Source organism: Homalodisca vitripennis, chromosome 5, assembly GCF_021130785.1.
Source record: "Homalodisca vitripennis isolate AUS2020 chromosome 5, UT_GWSS_2.1, whole genome shotgun sequence".
Classification (NCBI taxonomy): Eukaryota; Metazoa; Arthropoda; class Insecta; order Hemiptera; family Cicadellidae; genus Homalodisca; species Homalodisca vitripennis.
The window spans coordinates 116,028,357-116,049,351 of record NC_060211.1 but is presented as its reverse complement, the minus strand read 5'-3'; the positions used below and the strand labels follow the sequence as shown (position 1 = coordinate 116,049,351).

The 20,995-nt window shown below is 33.8% G+C and overlaps 1 protein-coding gene across 6 annotated transcripts in view; it reads right to left on the bottom strand.

Annotated features, from left to right (window-relative positions):
- The window catches only part of LOC124362773 (actin-related protein 5), a 40,017-nt gene extending 24,060 nt beyond the window's left edge, over nucleotides 1-15,957 (bottom strand). The window contains exons 1-2 of one of the 6 annotated variants that reach the window (XM_046817550.1): nucleotides 15,939-15,957; nucleotides 7,363-7,473 (exon numbers count right to left, since the gene is read on the bottom strand). In XM_046817550.1, coding sequence (XP_046673506.1) covers nucleotides 7,363-7,465 — 103 coding nt within the window. In that variant the 5' untranslated portion in view covers nucleotides 7,466-7,473; nucleotides 15,939-15,957. Of the gene's footprint in view, nucleotides 1-7,362; nucleotides 7,474-15,522; nucleotides 15,543-15,786 lie in introns of those variants that run through there. The other 5 variants (XM_046817546.1, XM_046817545.1, XM_046817548.1 and 2 more) reach the window with 5 other exon arrangements.
- Between the last annotated feature and the right edge of the window lie 5,038 nt (nucleotides 15,958-20,995).

Genomic DNA, 20,995 nt, shown 5'->3' with positions numbered 1-20,995 from the left:
TACAGGAAACAAGGAAGTAGAGAGAGAAATAGAGTCGGAGGTAAATTATATGTATCCAGATCATATAACCCTACCCTCCTCCCGAGATGTCCCTATCTCTGGGAACCAGCTCAAACAGTTTGATATTTAACCCATTTGCTAACAAGCATCACATTTGACACAGGGGTGTTTACAGTAGAATATCCATAAAACATTTAGTTATACTTCGGGAGTGCCAATGACCGAATGGTCTAAGATGTTGAACTTTGGGTCTGTGCTAGAGATAGTGCAGATTCAAATCCTTTTAAATGTGACCATAGCACTTTTTATCATTACCACTGACCTTGTACTGTATTGACTCTCCCCCTAATTCTATTTGATAAGATCCTCCTCACACAGACCAGTGGCCCAAGAGGACATGCAGAATAAGGCTTAAAAGCAAACGAATTAATTTTAAAAAACTAGAACAAAAATAATGAAACACAAAATTAGAATATAAAAGTGAACTGACAAAACATGGTTATTGCAGGTAAAAAAACATTATTTGAATCATTTGAAAAGTATTATATCCTGGTATTCACAGATATCTAATAAATGAATGTTTTAAAGCAGAACCCAGACTGAATAACCATGGGTAAAAATGGACAGTTTCATTGAAAAAACAAAATTATATATTTTTAGACCAACATAAATATAAAATAAAAATAAGATGCCTGACTATCAGCTAATTCTAGGTGAATCTGAACTTTATGAATTGTAGCCAATATATCTTAATAAGACATTGGTAATATGTAACAATTTGTTTTTATAAACCGGGTGAAACAGACCATCCGTGCAGTATGTATAGTGGGAAAACGGTTTGGTGTATTGATAGAAAACAAAGTGCTTTCGCCATAAAACGCCTATGGGGAGCCCATTGAAAATATGTTCATCATTATGTAAAGAGTGTTCCAAAATTAAGAGTTGAGTGTTAGAATCTAACAATTTTTAAATGTACGCAGAGGGTAAATCATATATTATTATAAAATTCTTGTTTAAAAGAGCTCAATGGCGAAAACAGAATTCACTTATCTCAATCCGTTTCAAAATGGTGAAAGTTTTGAATCATTACAAATTGATAATAATTGAGATTTTAACTCAGTAACTTCAGTTTTGGAGGTCAATGCCTAAGAGTCACTAAAATATCTTGGAAAGATTATGTGAGAAATAATTTCTGGTTATTTAAAAACAAACCATTGGAGATACGAAACAAGTTAATAAACACAATTTGCTCGTCTTAATAAGACCTTTAAAATGATGTACAACATTATATATGTTGATATTTAAATATTTTGACTTATATGAATTTTAATTTTTTCTAAATTTGAGTTGCAAGGGTCAACACCAAAATACTCTTAAAAGTACAGATAGAATAATATGTCTGGGCGTGCAGCCGGTCGGTGATACTATGGCACGGGGGGAAGAGGGGTGTGTGAATCGCTCATTCTGAAAACATCACGCCGGCGCCACGGTGGCGGACTTCAAGGTCGGGCCAGCCGGAAGGACTTGGCTGACTTGTGACTCATCTTTCCCTCCAGCAAACTTTCCCTCCAAACAATATAATACCAGTTTGACATCTGTTGTCATAGAGTGAGCATCGTTAAACTTCAGTATTAACAGTGAGTTGTTCTAAGCTGTGTGTATTTACTGTGTGCATGTGAATAATCATTACGTTCAGTGTTTTTGTATTGTGTTATTTTGTTTTAGTAAGAAGCTTATTTCATAAGCAATATGTGTGACCACGTGAAATCAAAACTGAAGGGTAGAGTTTTGCACAGTCAAAGTCGTGAAATTGTCAGTAATGTATATACATTCATGAAAAAGGAGGCTGATGAAAAAACTTTAAGTATTCCCTTGGCAAAGGCCCGTGTCCGAACAGCAGTAGCTACAGGCGTCTCAAAACGTGAAATCTCAAGAATTAATAAAGAGCTTAAAAATTTAACCGTTAATAATGACAATGGTGAAAGTAGCTTTCTCACCCCAAACAAATTGAAAAGGAATCGTAAAAAGCCTATTACAGGATTGGATGACTTAGACAAAGCTCTGATAAGGCGAGTTGTGTACGAGTTCCATCTTCTAAAAAACAAGCTACCAACTGTATCTTTGTTACATGAAGAATTGAAACAGCGGATCGACTTTAAAGGATCAAAATCAAGCCTCAACAACATTCTTAAAGAACTTGGTTTTCGATGGAGAAGGACACAAAATAACCGCAAGGTTTTGATCGAGACTAATGAAATAAGAGAAAAAAGAATTTCGTATTTAAGAGCACTCAAACGTTACAGAGATGAAGGACGTCCAATTATATACTTAGACGAGTCTTATAATATACTGACAAGTCATGTGTCAAGTTCATCGTAGTCTGACGAATCAACTAAAGGAATGCATGTTCCCATTTCGAAAGGGGAACGGTTGATCATGATACACATAGGAAGTGAAGCTGGTTTTGTTCCCAATGCATAGACAATGTGGAAGGCATCGAGTCATTAGGGTGATTACCACGATAACGTGAATACGGAATCAATGATGAAATGGATGAGAGAAAAACTTCTGCCTAACATACCACCAAGATCAGTTATTGTTGTTGATAACGCCCCCTATCACAATGCACAAAAAGACAAAGCACCTACTTCAAAAAGTAAGAAACAATTGATGAAAGATTGGCTTTCTAAACATCAAATACCTTTTTCGGATGATTTGCTAGTCCCGGAGCTGTACAGGGTTATTCTCCTAAATAAACCAAGATTTGTTAGGTAAGAGCTTGATGAACTAGTGACCAGCAGTGGAGGACATGTTGTGCTTCGGCTCCCACCATACCACCCGGACTTAAACCCTATTGAACTTATTTGGGCTGAAGTGAAAAACTACGTAGCCAGTAGAAATATTCAGTGCAGTTTTTCAAGTATTAAGTATTTAGTGGAAGAAATGTTTTCACTTATAGGTGCAAAGGAATGGGCCAGAAAGTGCGAACACGTGAAAAAAATTGAAAATGATTATGCTTCAGCTGAGCCCCAAATCGACAATCTCGTGGAATCAATGCTCATTTCACTCGGCAGCAAAGACAGTGAAAGCAGTGAAAACGCACCAGATGACTTGAGCGGCATTGAAGAATTGGATGATTTGAGCGGCATTCAAGATTTGGATTGAAGCGTATGTATTAACTTTGTACATATTTTATTATTATTTATTAACATGTTTTAAATTACTTCTGTCATTAAAAAACTGTGGAGAATGTTGAATACAACACTGTTCTGTTCTATTCTATTATGTAAGGATCTAGCTTTATATTTAAGCCATTTAAAGACAGTTTAAGATTTAAAATGTTAAAACTGAACTTTTATCCGTATTTTATCCTAGAAAATATATTAGGTGAGGTTTATAGGTAGGCCAAAATGTCATTGCTTTCACGCTAAAAGAACTGAAGACCGTACTGAGACTGGGAGAAGCTCGCGTGCAGAGTGTTTATAAATATTAAGATAACGCTTAATTTCCCCCGGAATGAGGTCATAGAAAAAAGTTTTTTAGACAAAAAATGCAGTTTAATCGATTTTCTAAAAATTTTCCACGGGAAGTTTGATACTGACCGGATAATAAAAAACTTCCTTGCAGAGCGAAAATTTCATGTCATAAAATTAACCAAACTAAAACTGTACTTGGTTTTTACTAATTTAGACATTATTATTTTAGAATTGACATTTTTTATACGTATTGGTTGGAAAGACAAGAATGTGTTCTTTAATTTGATATAACTTTTATTACGATAAAGTAATGGCAAAATGCTCATTTCATGTGATGAATGGAATGAGTTTTGTGAAACGTTGCGCGTGACAGCGAAATAGAACCTCGAGCGAGCCGAACCTTAGTTGAACGGCTAGTAGTGCCAGAGCCGCGCGCCCAGACTAATTATTTCATCTGTAGTTATGTGGCATATCAGAATGAAGCTGAATTTTTCATGAGCAAGATATCAGAATCAGAATAAACAAAACTCAAATAGATAAAAAATACAGGGTGTTTGATAAATTTCAACATTTTTCAAAAAACTACAGCTATTTTGAAATGGATTGAGATAAGTGAACTCTGTATTCGCCAATGAGTCCCTTTTAACAAGGCCTTTAAAATGATGTATGCTTTGACCTGTGCTTATATTTAACATTTTATGGCTGAAACGCTTGACTCTTAATTTTGGAACACCATGTATATAGAGTGTGATGAGCATATTTTCAATGGACTCCCCATGGGCATTTTATGGGGAAAACACTTTGTTTTATGTCAATGCACTAAACCGTTCTTCCGCTATACATACTGCACGGGTGGTCTGTCTCACCCAGAGTATATATATATATATATATATATATATATATATACAGGGTGATTCAAAACTAAACGGCAATCTCTCGAGAGCTTATTCTATAGCTAAAAACAAGTAAAAAAGTTCATATAACCATATGCCCGGAAACGCTTCGTTAGCGAGTTACGCCTAGCGAAAGATTTCGCCCGGATTTCAGAACCCTTGGTGAAGTCAGACCGTATAAAAATGGTAAAGGTAGTTACAAAGATACAAATACGATTGTTTTTTATGTTTTTATATCTGACAAATTTATTAAAATTCGTCCCAGAGCTGTAAATGCAATACTTTCAGAGATATCTTACGTAAAACACAAGAATTGGTGCAAAGAAATAACACATTTTTGTGTTTAACGTAAGATTACTTCCATAAATGTTAAATAAAGGTCATTTTTTTCTTAAACAGATTTGTAGAACATTTAATTCTGAAAAGATTCATGTGAATTACTTAGGAAAAAAATTAATAATAGGTATTGAAATTTAGCTTTATTTAAAAATAAAACAGACGCACAAAAATGCATATTCTTATCCGCATAAAATATTAACTAATGTTTAGGTTGTGAGTAACAGCTGATCATTTATTCAACACTTTTTATCGTCATATTTTCTTTGCAAAGGTTGGCAATTATCAGCTGATCAACAATTAAGTTCATGAAGTAATATTTGAATAACCTTTATGGAGGTTTTTGTATTGTGGCGTGTGAAGATTGTATTTTGTGAGATCCTGTGATTATTTGGAAATATTTTATACAAGTGTATAAAATATTTTATTAAATATTTATTTTTAAAATATTTTATTAAATATTTTTTTAAAAGTGTATGTAATTATCTTAGTAAATAATGGCAGATAATGTAAATGGTATGTATTCGTTTGAAGAGTATACGGACATGATACTAATTTACGGCAAAGTTAACAAGAATGGTTTAGCTGCAGTTCAGGAATATCGTGATACTTTTCCACATCGAAGAACACCTGATCGCAAAACATTTGAAGCTATGGAGAGACGACTTAGAGAAACTGGTAGCTTTAAACCGAAGCGAATAGATACTGGTCGTCAACGTAGCGCAAGGAACTATAATAATGAACAAGCAATAATAAATGCTGTAGAATTATCACCAACCACAAGCACCAGACGATTATCACGTCAGTTTAATATTTGCCAGTCAAGCGTATGGCGGACACTTCATGAAGCACAGTTGTACCCATTCCATATAACACGTGTTCAAGACTTATTACCGCAAGATCTTAATAAACGGAAGATGTTCTGCCGCTGGTTAAGAAGAAATTGTTTACGACATCAGTATTTTCTTCGGCGTATTCTCGTTACTGATGAATCCTGTTTTACTAGAAATGGAATTGTAAATTTTCGTAATACCCATACTTGGGCGTACGACAACCCACATGAAACTGCGACGAGGCATTTTCAACATACATTTTCAGTCAATGTATGGCTTGGTGTTCTGGGTGATAATTTGATTGGTCCATTTTTCCTCCCTAATCGACTTAATGGAGTAGCGTACTTAAATTTTTTAAGAACAAACCTGCCTACCCTCTTGGAAGATATTCCTGTTCAAAACAGAATAAATGCATGGTTTATGCACGACGGAGCACCTCCACATTTTTCTAATGATGTGAAAAACTATTTAAATGATACATACGGTAGACAATGGATTGGTCGAAATGGACCAGTAAAATGGCCACCACGTTCTCCTGACCTCACGCCAGCAGACTTTTTCTTATGGGGTTGGATGAAGTCAATTGTTTATTCAAAACGGATTAACACCATAGAGGAGTTACGTAATCGCATTACAGAGGCGGCAGAAACTATCAAGAATACTCCAAACGTTATGAAACGCGCTAGAAAAGAGTGGATTCATCGTGCGAAAACGTGCATTGCTAACAACGGAGGACACTTTGAGCAACTATTATAGGTGATTATTACAGTTTTATAAAGGTAAATACATTTTATGTTAATGTTCAGTCTAGAATAAATGATCAGCTGTTACTCACAACCTAAACATTAGTTAATATTTTATGCAGATAAGAATATGCATTTTTGTGCGTCTGTTTTATTTTTAAATAAAGCTAAATTTCAATACCTATTATTAATTTTTTTCCTAAGTAATTCACATGAATCTTTTCAGAATGAAATATTCTACAAATCTGTTTAAGAAAAAAATGACCTTTATTTAACATTTATGGAAGTAATCTTACGTTAAACACAAAAATGTGTTATTTCTTTGCACCAATTCTTGTGTTTTACGTAAGATATCTCTGAAAGTATTGCATTTACAGCTCTGGGACGAATTTTAATAAATTTGTCAGATATAAAAACATAAAAAACAATCGTATTTGTATCTTTGTAACTACCTTTACCATTTTTATACGGCCTGACTTCACCAAGGGTTCTGAAATCCGGGCGAAATCTTTCACTAGGCGTAACTCGCTAACGAAGCGTTTCCGGGCATATGGTTATATGAACTTTTTTACTTGTTTTTAGCTATAGAATAAGCTCCCGAGAGATTGCCGTTTAGTTTTGAATCACCCTGTATATATTAATTTGTGAATGGAGGAGGAAATGGTTTTGGGCTTTCAAGGTCGTTTGGTGAAGTTAGGCATACATTTTCCGTATGAGGCAACTGCAATAGGCTGATTTTCTACATACAATAAACCTCAAATATAATGTTTCAAGAAACCTTTAAGTATGATTGTGAACTTTTCACTAAAGACTAGATTAATGCTTTACATAATAATTTAATTTATCTTTTTAAATGGTTCTAGTTAAATAAATTTTACAAAGCTTCAAAGATATTTACTTTTTTGTGTTGATTAACATTTTATTCAGTCATAGTTGGTGTAAATGTAAGCCAGCCAATGGCAGGTTGGTGGGGTAAACTTTAAAAGTACAATTATCACATATAAAAAATTGTGTAAAAATGAAAATGAAGAGGGCATACTACAGGACCACTGTTTTCTCTAGAATAAACTACTTAACTTACCATTATCTATAACAATTGGGACATCTCCTTCTCTGGCATATTTTGGATACTGATGGATTGGATCTGGAACTGTTTTGATGTCCTTTAACTCCAATATTTCCATTGTAACCACTACAACATGAACAGTAAACGAGGCATTGTATAATAAGTTTTATATTGTAATATAAATTATCATTCTTATTACATAAATTTGTGCATACGTACTGTAGTTATTAAAGAATATTTAACTTTATGTAGTTGTTTTACTTTTCAATTCTTCTCACCACAAGCAACAGCAAAGGAGAATAAATTGAAAATAAGTTTAATTAGAGCAGTCTTATATTAAACTAACTATAGATCTTTATTAACTGTATGAACATATAATCATAATATATCATTAATACATGCAACAAGATTGCTCCATAACTGCAGATGCTACACAGATTCATTTAGTAAACTTTGCATGACAATAATTAAGGAACGGGTTCAAATAAGTAGAGTATTGTCAATACTTTAAATGTAAACATATGTTTCAGTCTCTCTCGCTGCTAATTTTTGTAGCTCTTTCTGCTGCATAAAGGCTGCTGTTGAGTTTAAGACAAAGTTTATTAATATGAGGTTTCCAAGATAAGTTTTGGTTCTTGATAATGATTTTGAGTAGTAGTGAAAATTACCTGATAAATTTCTGATTCATTTAAAACTAAATCATTGAGGTAGCAGTATTGTTTAGCTACTTTGAAAGCAACAAAGGAGTAAATCTCTAGTTGGTCTTTGTATTTGTTTGCTAAAATAAGGGCTGTATCATCAGTTATCATTGCCATTTCACAGTGGTTCTGAAGATATATTGGGAAGTCGCTGTTTAAGAGTATATACAAGACTGGTTCGAGAATAAAGCCTTGCAGCACTTCTCTGCTCTCTAGTAGTTGTTCAAATTTCACTTTTGTCAGAGTGTTATTTATAGTATGAGTAAGTTCTACTATCTGTTTTCTGTTACTTAAATAGCTTTTGAACCAATCATTTCCTTATAAATTATTCCCAGAGTTCACGGTTTTCTCCTTATGTGGTTGTGATCTAGACAATCAAATGCTTTGTTAAAGTCCAAGTATACACTTGTAGCTATACAGGGTGTCAATTAAGTCTGGAACCTCTTTTTTAATTTTTAAATCACAATATAAAAAAATACCAAAGTTCACTCGCGCTTACTGGTGATAGTAACGCATACATCTGCCCAATTACCGACCGGATAATCCCTTTGGAGGACGGTCCACAAGGAGTCAGACAAAATTCTTAAATAGCAGCATAGGTCAAGTTTGGTATCAAATTAAAGGTCTTACTTAGCAGAGTACAATGTCACAAACCGGACTTCAAAAGGTGGATCCATTCAGTAGTTATAGCTATTTGAATTTTAAAACAATTGAACAATGTAAATTATTAAGTATTACAAGTAAACACCAATTTTTAAGTACCTGTGATCAAAGTAAGTGTTCAAAATGTTCCCCTCCCATCGTCTGGCAATGTCCTAGGCGGTTGTAAAAGCCATCCACTGCATTTTGAAGGTAGTCACGAGGAATATCTTGAGCTTCTTGGACTATGAGATTTCTTAGGTGCGCCAAATCTCGAGGCTTAGTACGATAAACTTTATCTTTGAGGTATCCCCAAAGAAAAAAATCCAGCGGAGATAAATCAGGGGAACGAGCAGGCCACTCTACTGCACCATGTCTTCCAATCCATCTGCAAAGGAATATTGTATCCAAGTATTCTCTAACAAGGAGAGCAAAGTGTGGTGGCGCGCCATCTTGTTGGAAATAAATTCTTTGAAATTGTCGACCAAGAGCAGCTTGTAGTGCAGGAATTATCTCATTTTGGAGCATTGCTAGATACAAGTCACCATTTAAATTACCATTGATAAATAATGGGCCCATAATTTGATTTCCTATAATACCTGCCCAAACGTTAAGTTTCTGTGGATGCTGTGTATGACTCTATCTGCCACTTTCACATTCTAACAGTAGTTGTGTTATTGGTAATAATTATTGATTCCTGGCTTCGATTACTACATTGTCAGATGATGGGAGGGGAACATTTTGAACACTTACTTTGATCACAGGTACTTAAAAATTGGTGATTACTTGTAATACTTAATAATTTACATTGTTCAATTGTTTTAAAATTCAAATAGCCATAACTACTGAATGAACCCACCTTTTGAAGTCCGGTTTGCGGCATTGTACTCTGCTATGTAAGACCTTTAATTTGATACCAAACTTGACCTATGCTGCTATTTAAGAATTTTGTCTGACTCCTTGTGGACCGTCCCCCAAAGGGATTATCCGGTCGGTAATTGGGCAGATGTGTGCGTTACTATCACCAGTAAGCACATGTGATCTTTGGTATTTCTTTCTATTGTGGTTCAAAAATTAAAAAAGAGGTTCCAGACTTAATTGACACCCTGTATATTCCTTCTTCCTTATAGTTTGTCTATGATGGTTTCAATTAGTTGGACTATTACAGTTGTCATTGAGCTGTTTTTCTTTTTAAACCATGTCTCGGAGCGAGGAGATGGTACCGTTTGAAGTGAGCTTTGAGGTTATCAGATGTTTCAATATAAGATGAATTACATTTTCTTCGTTTCCTCAATGCTTTAAGTTTTATCCTCAATGCTCAAGCCACTCCACCTTTTCTGTGTTGTTTTCTAGTAAAACTATATAAAAGTCTGCAATCTTGTAATCTGGTCTCCTCCAGCTTTTCATTGTCCAAGCCATGTTCAGTAAGTATTACCAAGTCTGGCTTTATGTTGTACATAAAATGGGTAAGTCTCTCAATTTTTTTCTGTAGACCATCAATATTTTGATGTACTATTATGAGCTTATCTTGTGTCTTTCCATAATCTGAAGAATTTATGTTCTTAGAATTTATGTCTTTTTGCTTGTTTATATTTTGTTTTTGTGCTGTTAATTTTGACTTGGCTATATCAATGCAACTTTCATGGCAGTTTTGTTAAAAAAAAGAAATTGGTGAGTCAGATCTTGCATCTAGGTTTGAGGTACTGGTTGTGCAGGGGACTGGTCAAGTGATGCTGGTGTAACAGAGACAATGTCAAACAGATCGAAGTTAGAACTTTTCTATGTTTGGGTGAATCCATAATCCATAATGCATTTTTTCTACATATCAATATTATAATTAAGAATTCATTGTAATTTTCTTCCTCATTCATTATTGAGAGGAGGTCTTTTACTGAGATTTGTTCTTGGCTGCTGTTGGATAGCGATTGTGTTGGTTCTCTGGATGGTAAGTATTCTACTTCAATCAATTTTGCTGCACTATTTGCAACCTGAAGGAGTATGCTGAAAACATTTTTACCAGGTCTGTCAATTATTGTTGACTGAGGTTTCCTTTCCTTGTTGGGGTTATGTTCGGTGTTTGTTTTTTTCACCAGCCAAATCGACTTTTTTTTAATTTAAAGTGGCATAAACTTTTATATTTGTGGTTTAGCATTTGTTATGTACACCATTGTATAAATTAATGGAGTCAAACTGCAACATTTTTATTTTTTATATTTTCTTGATTAGCAGCTTTGTTATATTTTTTCTGTCCGTTTTTATAGCTTACTAAGTCAACAGATCTAGTTTTCTCACATGCTTCTGCCAGAAAATGCCATTTTATTTCTGTATTCACTACTTTTATCCATGGATATTACACCAAAAAAGAGGCAGGTTGTAACATTGAGTAAAAACACTTCCTTAACTCAAAAGATTACTAGTAATATGGTGTGAATCAAAGCGCTGTGAGCAAGATTGTCAAGTTGTTTATGCACGTAAACAACTGTGTAATTTTCAGTCTCATATTCGTCATAAAGCGCTGTGAAATGTGGTAGACAGAGATCAACGACTGCCAGGGGAGATGTTTTTCTATTAAGACTAAGTGATATTACTCCAACCAAGTACAGTTTTGACCTTAAGAAAGATTTTGTAGCCACAGGAACTCAAATTCTTGATTTTACAGTCAGTTGTCACTTATTGGAAGGGGATGACCAGCTTTCTTGCCAGTGAAAAACAACTGCTGAATGAAATCGCGAAGAAAAAATATCTGAACTGGCAACGAAATGGCCAACTGGAAGAAAATACAAACGTTGGATTAAGGAAGATTGGGGAAAAAGATTCAAGATTCATGTTTAAATGAGTCATTATTTTTTACAAGGAATGAAAGTGCAATATGTGTCCAGAGGTGCTGAGGAGAAGGTCTCTTCTAAGCATGTTGCTCGGTGAAATGCTACAAAAAATGTTTTAGGATTGTTCCTCATTGTTTGGTTACGTGTTGGGACACGTACCAGTTAATGGAATGATGATTGGAGATAAAACAGTAAAGTAGTGTGCTCCAGTAACACAGTAACTCCATTACTTCAGAAACTTTATCCAGATGATTTGGGCATTTTAAACAAAGATTGAATCACTACTTCAAAAAGTAAGGAAATTCTCTAAACAGAACAGTTAAAAGGTTTAATTTTCTTATTCAAAACGCTTCAATGTTTTAATTTTCAATGTCTTTGGCTGTCCATGTTTTCGTTTACAGTATGTGAGCAAAGAATCAAGTAATTTATTTTGCTTGATTCAGCTGGTTAAATCAAGCCGACTACTTGAATAAAGGGTTTCACATTTTTACACACAGGTTGCCTCAATCCCTCTCGCAGAGAAACTATATAGCCTGGTCACATACTATACTTCTAAAATCCAAATGAACAGGAAAGGAGTAACTGATGAGAAAAATATCTGCTGTTGGAGTAACAAAATTCTTTCAAAAAGAATATATTTGCTTTTGTGTGGACATATGTTACTCATTTCTACTTTCTTTACAGCAACAAGTGAAATCACAGGGAAAGTGAGAGGTTATTAAGTCTTTTTTATGTTGAGTACGTGTATGTGTGTGTGTGTGTTTTTATTTGTTCATGTTGTGTGTTTTATTTTTGACTAATGTGAACAAATTTGACAAACAAATTTGAAAAATAGAAATGCCTCTTGGGCCAATAGTAAGTTCCATTAACTCTCCCATATCAAAATTGTTGTTACCTATTATTAGCCCATTATTTGGACAAGCTAATTCTTGCGTATCAAGAATTCTTTATTAACAAAATTTAAAATATTAATATTGATTACAATGATATTATGGTCAGCTACAATGTAAATAGTCTGTTTACAAATGTACCTGTCCCTGAAATTTTACGTTTGATTAGCCAACGACTTACTAATTATAACAGGTTCAGTATGAGAACAATATTATCTATTTTTTAATATTAGCCATTAAACTGTGTAATGGAACTTATTACTGTATGTGTTAGCCACACCTATTTTCAGTCATAAAACAGATTTTACAATCAAGTATCTGGTTTACCTATGGGTAGTGTTCTCAGCCCAATAATTAGCAACATATTTATGGAACACTTCGAAGACATTACTTTTGAAAATTGGAGTAATAAACCTAAAATTTGGTTACGGTATGTTGATGTGTTTTGTGTACGGGAAAATAAAATGGACATTTAAAATGAATTTTTAAAACACATAAATACAATTAGGCCATCAATAAAATTCACCATTGAATATTAGATCAATGGAGAAACTCCATTTATTGATATAATGATAACAAAAACAAAAGAAAACAAAATTAAAACAACATTATTTTACAAGAAGACTTTGGTCAGTGGACAGTAACTTAATTATAATCTTAACATGCAGAAATAGGATTTGTATAAAGTTTGTTGAAGAAGATTGATAATTTGGTGACTGATGACAAAGATAAAATTTTAAAAGAAAAGGATACTATAGAATTTTTGATTTTTGAACAAGCTAATACTAAAAACAAAAGTTGCAAGCAAATTAACAAAAAAGACAATCCTAATTATCTCACTACTGTAACTATTCCTTATGTAAAATAAACATCAGAAAACATATTAACGTAACTTCTAAATGTAACATCTGTACTGTTTTTAACTTATCAAAATAATCTAAGAAGTTAGTTAACTTTAAAAAAAAAAAAAACAAACAACAAGAAACCAAGAATGTAATTTATAAAATGGATGCAAAGACTTATATCGGATAAACATAAAGACCTGTGGAAACAAAGACTATAAGAACATATTTATAATTAAAAAAAAGAAAACGTTGAAAAATCTAAATTAGTGGAACATGCTGTAAAAAAATACCACCATATAAATTTTGAATCATGATGTGTAGTTTTTAAAGAATCTTCCTGGATTAAAGGAAACAAATTTGAAAGTGCATGTAAGATGGTTTTAAAATATGAATGTTATTCCCGACCTATAAATTTCAGTAACACTTTCTACCAATTATTAAAAGTAAACCATTCACAAATTATGAATTTAAACCATATTTTTAAACATAATACTTTTTTATAATGTCTCAGTTTTTGGTTTTTAGAATTAGTTTTAAATTTTATTCTAACCACTTTATCATGTTTTTTTTTCTATTTTATACAAGATTTCTGTTTGCAGTAACTGATGATGCCTTAACCAGCAAGTGCTTTTGATACTAAATTATATTGTGCAAAAATTAAAACGTTTTTTGTATTACAGTACTAGCACATTTAACCCCTAGGGTCAATCCATATGAAGTGATCCAATAAAAATTAAATTGGTTACTTGACCATTTAAAAATATTTTTATTTTTTAAGGTATTTTTACCATACTCATGTTTAAAAATGATTTTTAAAGAATTTTATCTTTCATCGTTTATGAATGGCAGCCATTTTTGTTCACAAGAATCCAGCAAAATTTGATTTTGCAGACATTAGCATTAAATTGATTACCTCTAGATTTCATTATGCTAGAGCTTTCAAACCAACACTATTCTTTTCAGAAAGATATCTTCTATAATATTTGTTATCTCCTTTATAGCTCTAAATTCAAATTTTTACTCCCTAAATAGCCTTCAAAATTTGGTGTTAAAAATTGGAAAAATTTAACTTTTTTGGAGTTAAAAAAAACAAAGAAGGGGTTTTTATCATAGTTGAAACTTTTTGTTCAATTAGATGGTATAGCTTATTAACATAAAATAGAGGTGTAGCCAAGTTTTCTTAATTTTTTAAATTTGAAAGCTCCAATATAATGAAATCCAGAGATAATCAATTTAACGCTAATGTCTGCAAAGCCAAATGTTGCCAGATTCTTTTGAACAAAAATGGGCGCAAGGTATAAACTGTGAAAGATAAAATTCTTTAAAAATCATTTTGGAACCTCTTTTAAGTACAGTAAAAACATATATAAGAATAAATAATTTTTAAATGATCATGCAACCATAATTGGATCACTTCATATAGATTGACCCCATATAAACCCAAAAACTAGAGGATTACAAGGTGCCGGCAACTTTCTGGAGTTCGCAATATTGAAACTATGGGCACATATGTGTTAAAGTGAATTATAAAACCAATATTTATACAATAAAAAAAACAAAACTCACTAAAAACATAGTTTTACTCATGTACACCTCATTTGATACAGTTTACATGATCATCAGGAGTCCGGTAAGTGATCATATGGTTAAGAAAATATTTCTAGTTCCTCTACAAAACAAGACTAACAGTCATTTCCCCTAATGGTGTCTGATAAGGAATTCCAAGTTCTACAGGCAGTGACAATAAAGGATCAGTTAAATGCGTTAGTCCTGTGATGAGGGCTGTGTTAAGTAGGTGAACCAGACCATGTTGCCATCTCACCTCTTCTCAATTATTATAAACTGAGAGCTGTATGCCAAATACTTTGAAACCATGGTTTTAATTGGCTTAGCATAAGCCAATCTAATTTATTAAGAGACTAGAAAAAATTTAATTTCTCTCGGTCTGTACGATTGATATCCTGAGGTCAATTTCACCTATAGCCTAAGACATAAAATATTGCATGAAGCTCCATTTCTGTATAATTAACGTCGAGTTCGATGTTGGTGCCTATTACTTCATAGGTGCAAGAAATGTAGTTGAACTTTTAATGTTCTAAAATTCATTTACTGTCATCTTCATCCCATAAAACTTTGTTTTATTCACTACAATAGCTATAGGTTATAATGAGAAGCTCGTCTTTTGGCTAGGCCAATCTAGCCGCTAATTTTACATTTCCCTTATAATCAGTTATAAGAAATTCAGAAATTCAAAGGGCTGATTAATAAATAGAGGTACCTCTTGTGCTAGTCTACTGCTTTACCAAGTTTTTTAATAGTTTGTCATGTACCAAACTATTGTGATTTTAGCTATGTTGATATTTTAGATTCTGTTTTTCAGTTCTAATTTTGATTCAGTTCTGTTTTTCATAAAACACTGCTGTTTAGACAATTACCGAGGTCACGATTAAGTGTCAGTAAATATCAAGAGGAATATTGTAGAGGGAATTAACAAACACCATTTCGTTCATTACAATAAGCAATTGTAATCTTAGGTACTTACATTTTTTCTTAACATTTACCTGAAAAACTTACTTTAACTACTAAAAATAGATCATTTGAAGATATGGCGTTAAACAGTAGCCTTAGAATATATTATATTGAAGGATAGTACAACTAGTTTCAAAACATATAACCACAAACGTCAAAACCTACCTAAACATAACCTTAACCAGATACTTTAAAAGTAAAAGCATAGACCGCCCAACAATATTCTTAGGTATAGCCTTGATTAAACAAAGCCATAGAGTAAAATATAAAAAATAAGTGGAAACAACGTTCTCATTGGAAATTTGATGCACACTTTAATGTTGTAGCACCCACTCTATATCACCAGAGAATTCAAAAGTTTAAAATTAATGTAAGGTCATTGGAATTATTGAAGATCGACCTACGGGTAGATTGGCATGGTTTCTCAAATGCTGCTCTCAACACCCTCTTTTGAAATTTGAATATTTGGCTGGTGCGAGGACATTCGAACCCCCAAATATCCACAGGATAAGACAGAAAGGCTGGATTTATCAACCCAGTAAAAAAACGTTTCTTACTCGAAATTCATGTTGGCGGACAGACAACAATCATTCAAAAAATTTGACACAAAAATTACAGATCAAATACTCATTCTTGTAGAAATCAAGTTTCATGCAATATACAATATTAAAAATTGAAATCTTGTGGTGTGAAAGGATTAAACTGGTTTAAGTCTTATTTCCAGTCTCAGGAACAAAATACTTTGATTAAAATTGGAAGCATAAAATATGAATCTGAATGGAAGTCTGTAAGTAAGAGGGTGCCTCAGGGATTCATTTTAGGCCAAACAATATTTCTAATTTGTATAAATATCCTACAGGCAGTAACAGAGGAAGTTATAATATTGTATGCTGTTACAACAGCAATAATAAAAGACCTAAACACTGTAAGTTTGCATTGTAAAATCTCTCATCTTAAAATTATATAATTGGTTCAATATAAATGTTTTATTTTTAAACAGCAAAAAATTCAGAAATTGTTCATTTTAAAACACACCAAAATAAATCTTTATTTTTCAGTAAGTCAAACTTTGCCATGTAAGAAATTTAAAAAATATAACACGTTTATTAAACAATCATACGCATTATGGTGTAAACAAAACTGAAGGGCGGCGAATAAGAGAAATCCGAATTTAAAACTGTTACTTTTGGACGGAGAGTTTTGTGGAACAAAATACGTTGTAGATTTAGACTATATTCCAAGCAAACACTCATATTGATTATATTACCTCAAAATGCATAGAAAGAGTTTGGTCATCACACATCACGTGATCTCTGGTCAACCGGCGTTGAAGCTTCTTGATTTTTTGCAAAGGAGTGTTGGGATCAGAGGAAGGCATGTTTTTATGACTGGAACGTCAGATTAGCTCACAAGAATGGATGAGCGGAAGGGAATCCATGTATGCTTTTCACGCCCTTCAAAATGATCATTAATGGACCAATATGAGGAGCGGAGTGAGAGGGGCTGGGGTTTATGAAGTGGGTGCATAACTGTGGAGATATTGGTTATCACACGTCATACGAGGGCACCCCCAGAGTTCTTGATTTTGGCACAGGAGAATTGGAATCAGAATAATATCAGAATATGTTTCTATGAATGGAACATCAGATTAGCTGACAAGATGTTCTTGAAGCGGGAATCCATGTATGCTTTTCAGGCCCCTCGAAATGATCATTAATAGACATAACAATAGTGGAACACAACATGAGAATTGGCCAATGGAGGCGTCGTTATTGGAAATTACGCTGGAGTTGGCAGTCAAAATGCACCTTCCGTACTTCTTCTCTTCCGTGCATCTCCAACCTTCCTATCAAAACCACAAATTGATGTAATCACTTCTGTCTCGTTACTAAAACTCTCTGCCCATAACAGTTCCACAATACAACATTAGTTCAAAAGCTATTGTGATAAAGGAACAGCATTTTTAAATACTTCATAATGGAAGAAACATCAAAATCTTCCCGGTTCACTGAACGTCGAAACATGGTTTACACAGAAACTGCAAATTACAAGGATCAACAACAACAATGACAAGGAATTACTGCATCAATTCATATCAGCTTTAGATATTTTCAGCTAACCACGCCTACTAATCAACAGCTAGGTGAACCTGTTACTTGGATTAACAATCCAAGTTATTGAAATGAGTAAATAGCAACTAATTAATTGTGATAACAAAAATAATTTAGTTAATTAAACTCACGACCCGACCCGGACACTCCTGTAGGCTAGTTCTTTCTTGCTATATTATAGTCTTATTTTGGTTGATTCATTTCATACTTTATTTTAAAAGATGTTAGCCATCACTATGGAAATAGTAACAATGGTTTTAATATGTTTTAATACAATAAATTTAATTCACATTAGCCAATACTATTTTTAGTGTTTAAAAATAAAATTATTTCATATTTATTGAGTTCAAAGATAACCTTGAAAATTAAATATATAAATATTGTATAAAATATATTACTTATAACCTCGATATAATTTGATTTGGAGTTCCAATTTTATTGCATTAACTCTTTGCATTACTTTTATGTAATCTTTGACTAAAAAGAGATGGTACTTTGGGATTATACCGACCACACCAGTATGAAGAACACAAAAATATAAATGTATAGAAACAAACATGATAGAACGAAAAAACAACTCTTTAATAAATTACAAACTTACAATGATTATAAATTGTTAATGGGGTCAGATTCCGTTATATGCCCCAAACGCTTAAACTTTTTTCAATGAACTTAGAACGTTATAAAACGATGTAGTTGAGTAACAGAACTAACATTCCATCAATCAACAAGCATTTCCAGGTATTGTGATCGATATCGTTGTCGCTGTTATCTTATCTTTCTCTGTTATCTTATCTTTCTCGAGAATCCCGAACACGGCAGGCCCAGGCCACGCGGCATCACAAGATTATTTAAGTTCTTTTGCACGGTACATAATTGCCTTTCCATTACAATTCAATTTATATTTCTGATCAGCCCCTCTAGAATTTGATATTTTACTGATAGGTACTATCTCGAGGGATGTTTCTCTTTCGTTGACATCAGCGCGGGCTTCGGCAGCTGATGGCCGGAGGCACTCGCATTTTGGGTGGCGGAGTGTAATCAAGAATAAAAACAAGTTTTGTTTATTTTTTTCAATAAACAGTTTAGTTTTTGTTTGGTAATGTTTGTTTTTGTTAAATTTTTATGTTTGGAGAAATGTAGGGGTAAAACACGGAAGTACAACAAAGCGACGCGCCAGCTGAACGGGCGGCGAGACTCTGCAATCACGTTATCTACTAGACCGCTCGACTTTGACCTCTGTCTGAGGATGGGGAGGGGTTTGCGATAAGACAATTCCTGTTTTATATTGTCGAAATATTGTTCTACGCTAATATAGTAATCAGTAGAAGCAAAATGTCAAATAACGATTCATGTGTGGGTGTGGTCGGTATAATCCCAAAGTACCATCTCTTTTTAGTCAAAGATTACATAAAAGTATTTCATTATTTATTAACTAATTTTGAAATACTTTAGAGCTGAGTTAATAAGCAAGAAGAGCTAACAAAATTTTCTTATAACATTACACAATTACTTATTTATTTACAAAGGAAACAAACGCGTGCATTTGACACTTCACAAATTAGACATAAAACAAAGAAACACCTGATTATGAAACTCTAAAGCGAATAAACACTTACACTCAATAGAATATTGCTAGATATTATATTACACTATTTAAAGTGTTATTAAGCCCAATAGAGCATGTTTTGTTTATTCACGGACCTACTCAAATGAAAATGGGCTCCATCAATAAAAAGCACAATAGCGTCCTCACGAACGACATCCAGAAGAACGTCACACGCGGTCCTCCGATTATTGTGGTAAAGTTCTGACAGTTCCTGCACAATCGCCATCTTGTATGGATGGAAATGTAGGTCTTCATGGAGAATTCTCCTCACAGAACGATTAGAAAGTTCAAGAGCAGACGCATGTTTGCGTGCTGAATGCCGTGGCGATCGCAAAATTGAAGCTGTCACTGCCTCAATGTTCTCAGGTGATCTAATGGACCGTGTGACTTCAGTTCTTCGTTTTGTTACACTTGAAGTTTGTCTAAACTTAGTGACCCATATATATATATAATTGATTTCCGGTCCGTAACAAGGCTAAATTAAAGCGATTCCGAAAGGCGCGCTGCGTTGCGATCACTGAACATCCACTCGAAAAGTAGGCCTCAACGGCAATGGCACACTCCTCACTGTTCCAATGCATGATGGCGATTGAACTTTGCCAGAACAAAACTTATAGACCCGCCTCTCGAACGAGACAGCTAGCGCTCCGCTAACATAAACCAACCATGCGCATTTAAAGAAAATAAAATTATGTTGTCCCACTCTGTACATTGACGAAAACATTAATTGGAAACATCACTGGCAACACAAAGGCATTGCTTGGAGGGGTATATATACCTCCTAAACTTCCTTCCACAGCCTACTCTAATTTCGTCCTCGCTTTAGAAGAAGTGCTATCTGCTAATGTCTTCAACCAAATACTTATTCTTGGTGACTTCAATCTACCTTCTGTAGACTGGACCTCACCTGCTTCTTCATTAAACTCCACATCCGCCCAAATAGTTATCAATATGTCTGAAATGTTTTCTCTTCAACAGATCAACAATGTTAGAAACTCAAGAGGAGCCATTCTGGATCTTGTATTATCTTCCATGCCCTTTTCTATATCTCGCGAACTTGATGGATTACTAACTGAAGACGTCCACCACCCTTCTCTTATTGTAACTCTACCTTATTCTGCCAAGTATTCTTCTTCCTCATATAGTCAGCGGAACTTAAAACGATGTAATCTTCAGAATGTTTGCAGGGATTTAGCAGAGATGAACCTGGATTTGCTAATTTCCAACACGGACTTAAATGATTCTTTTGAATCTCTTTGCGTAGGTGTTGACAGCTGCATTATTAGGAACTCGCCACTTAAGCGTTTTGGGAATTCTTCTTTTCCCAAATGGTACACCTTTGAACTGATGTCACTTACCATACTGAAGAAAACGTTACATAGGGAATACAAAGAAACACTAAACCCTATACCATAACTTCTCTAAAGTTCGGAGGGACTGCAAACAACTGTCAAGATTTTGTTTCTCCCAGTACATTACACACGTGTAGGACACACTGCGCT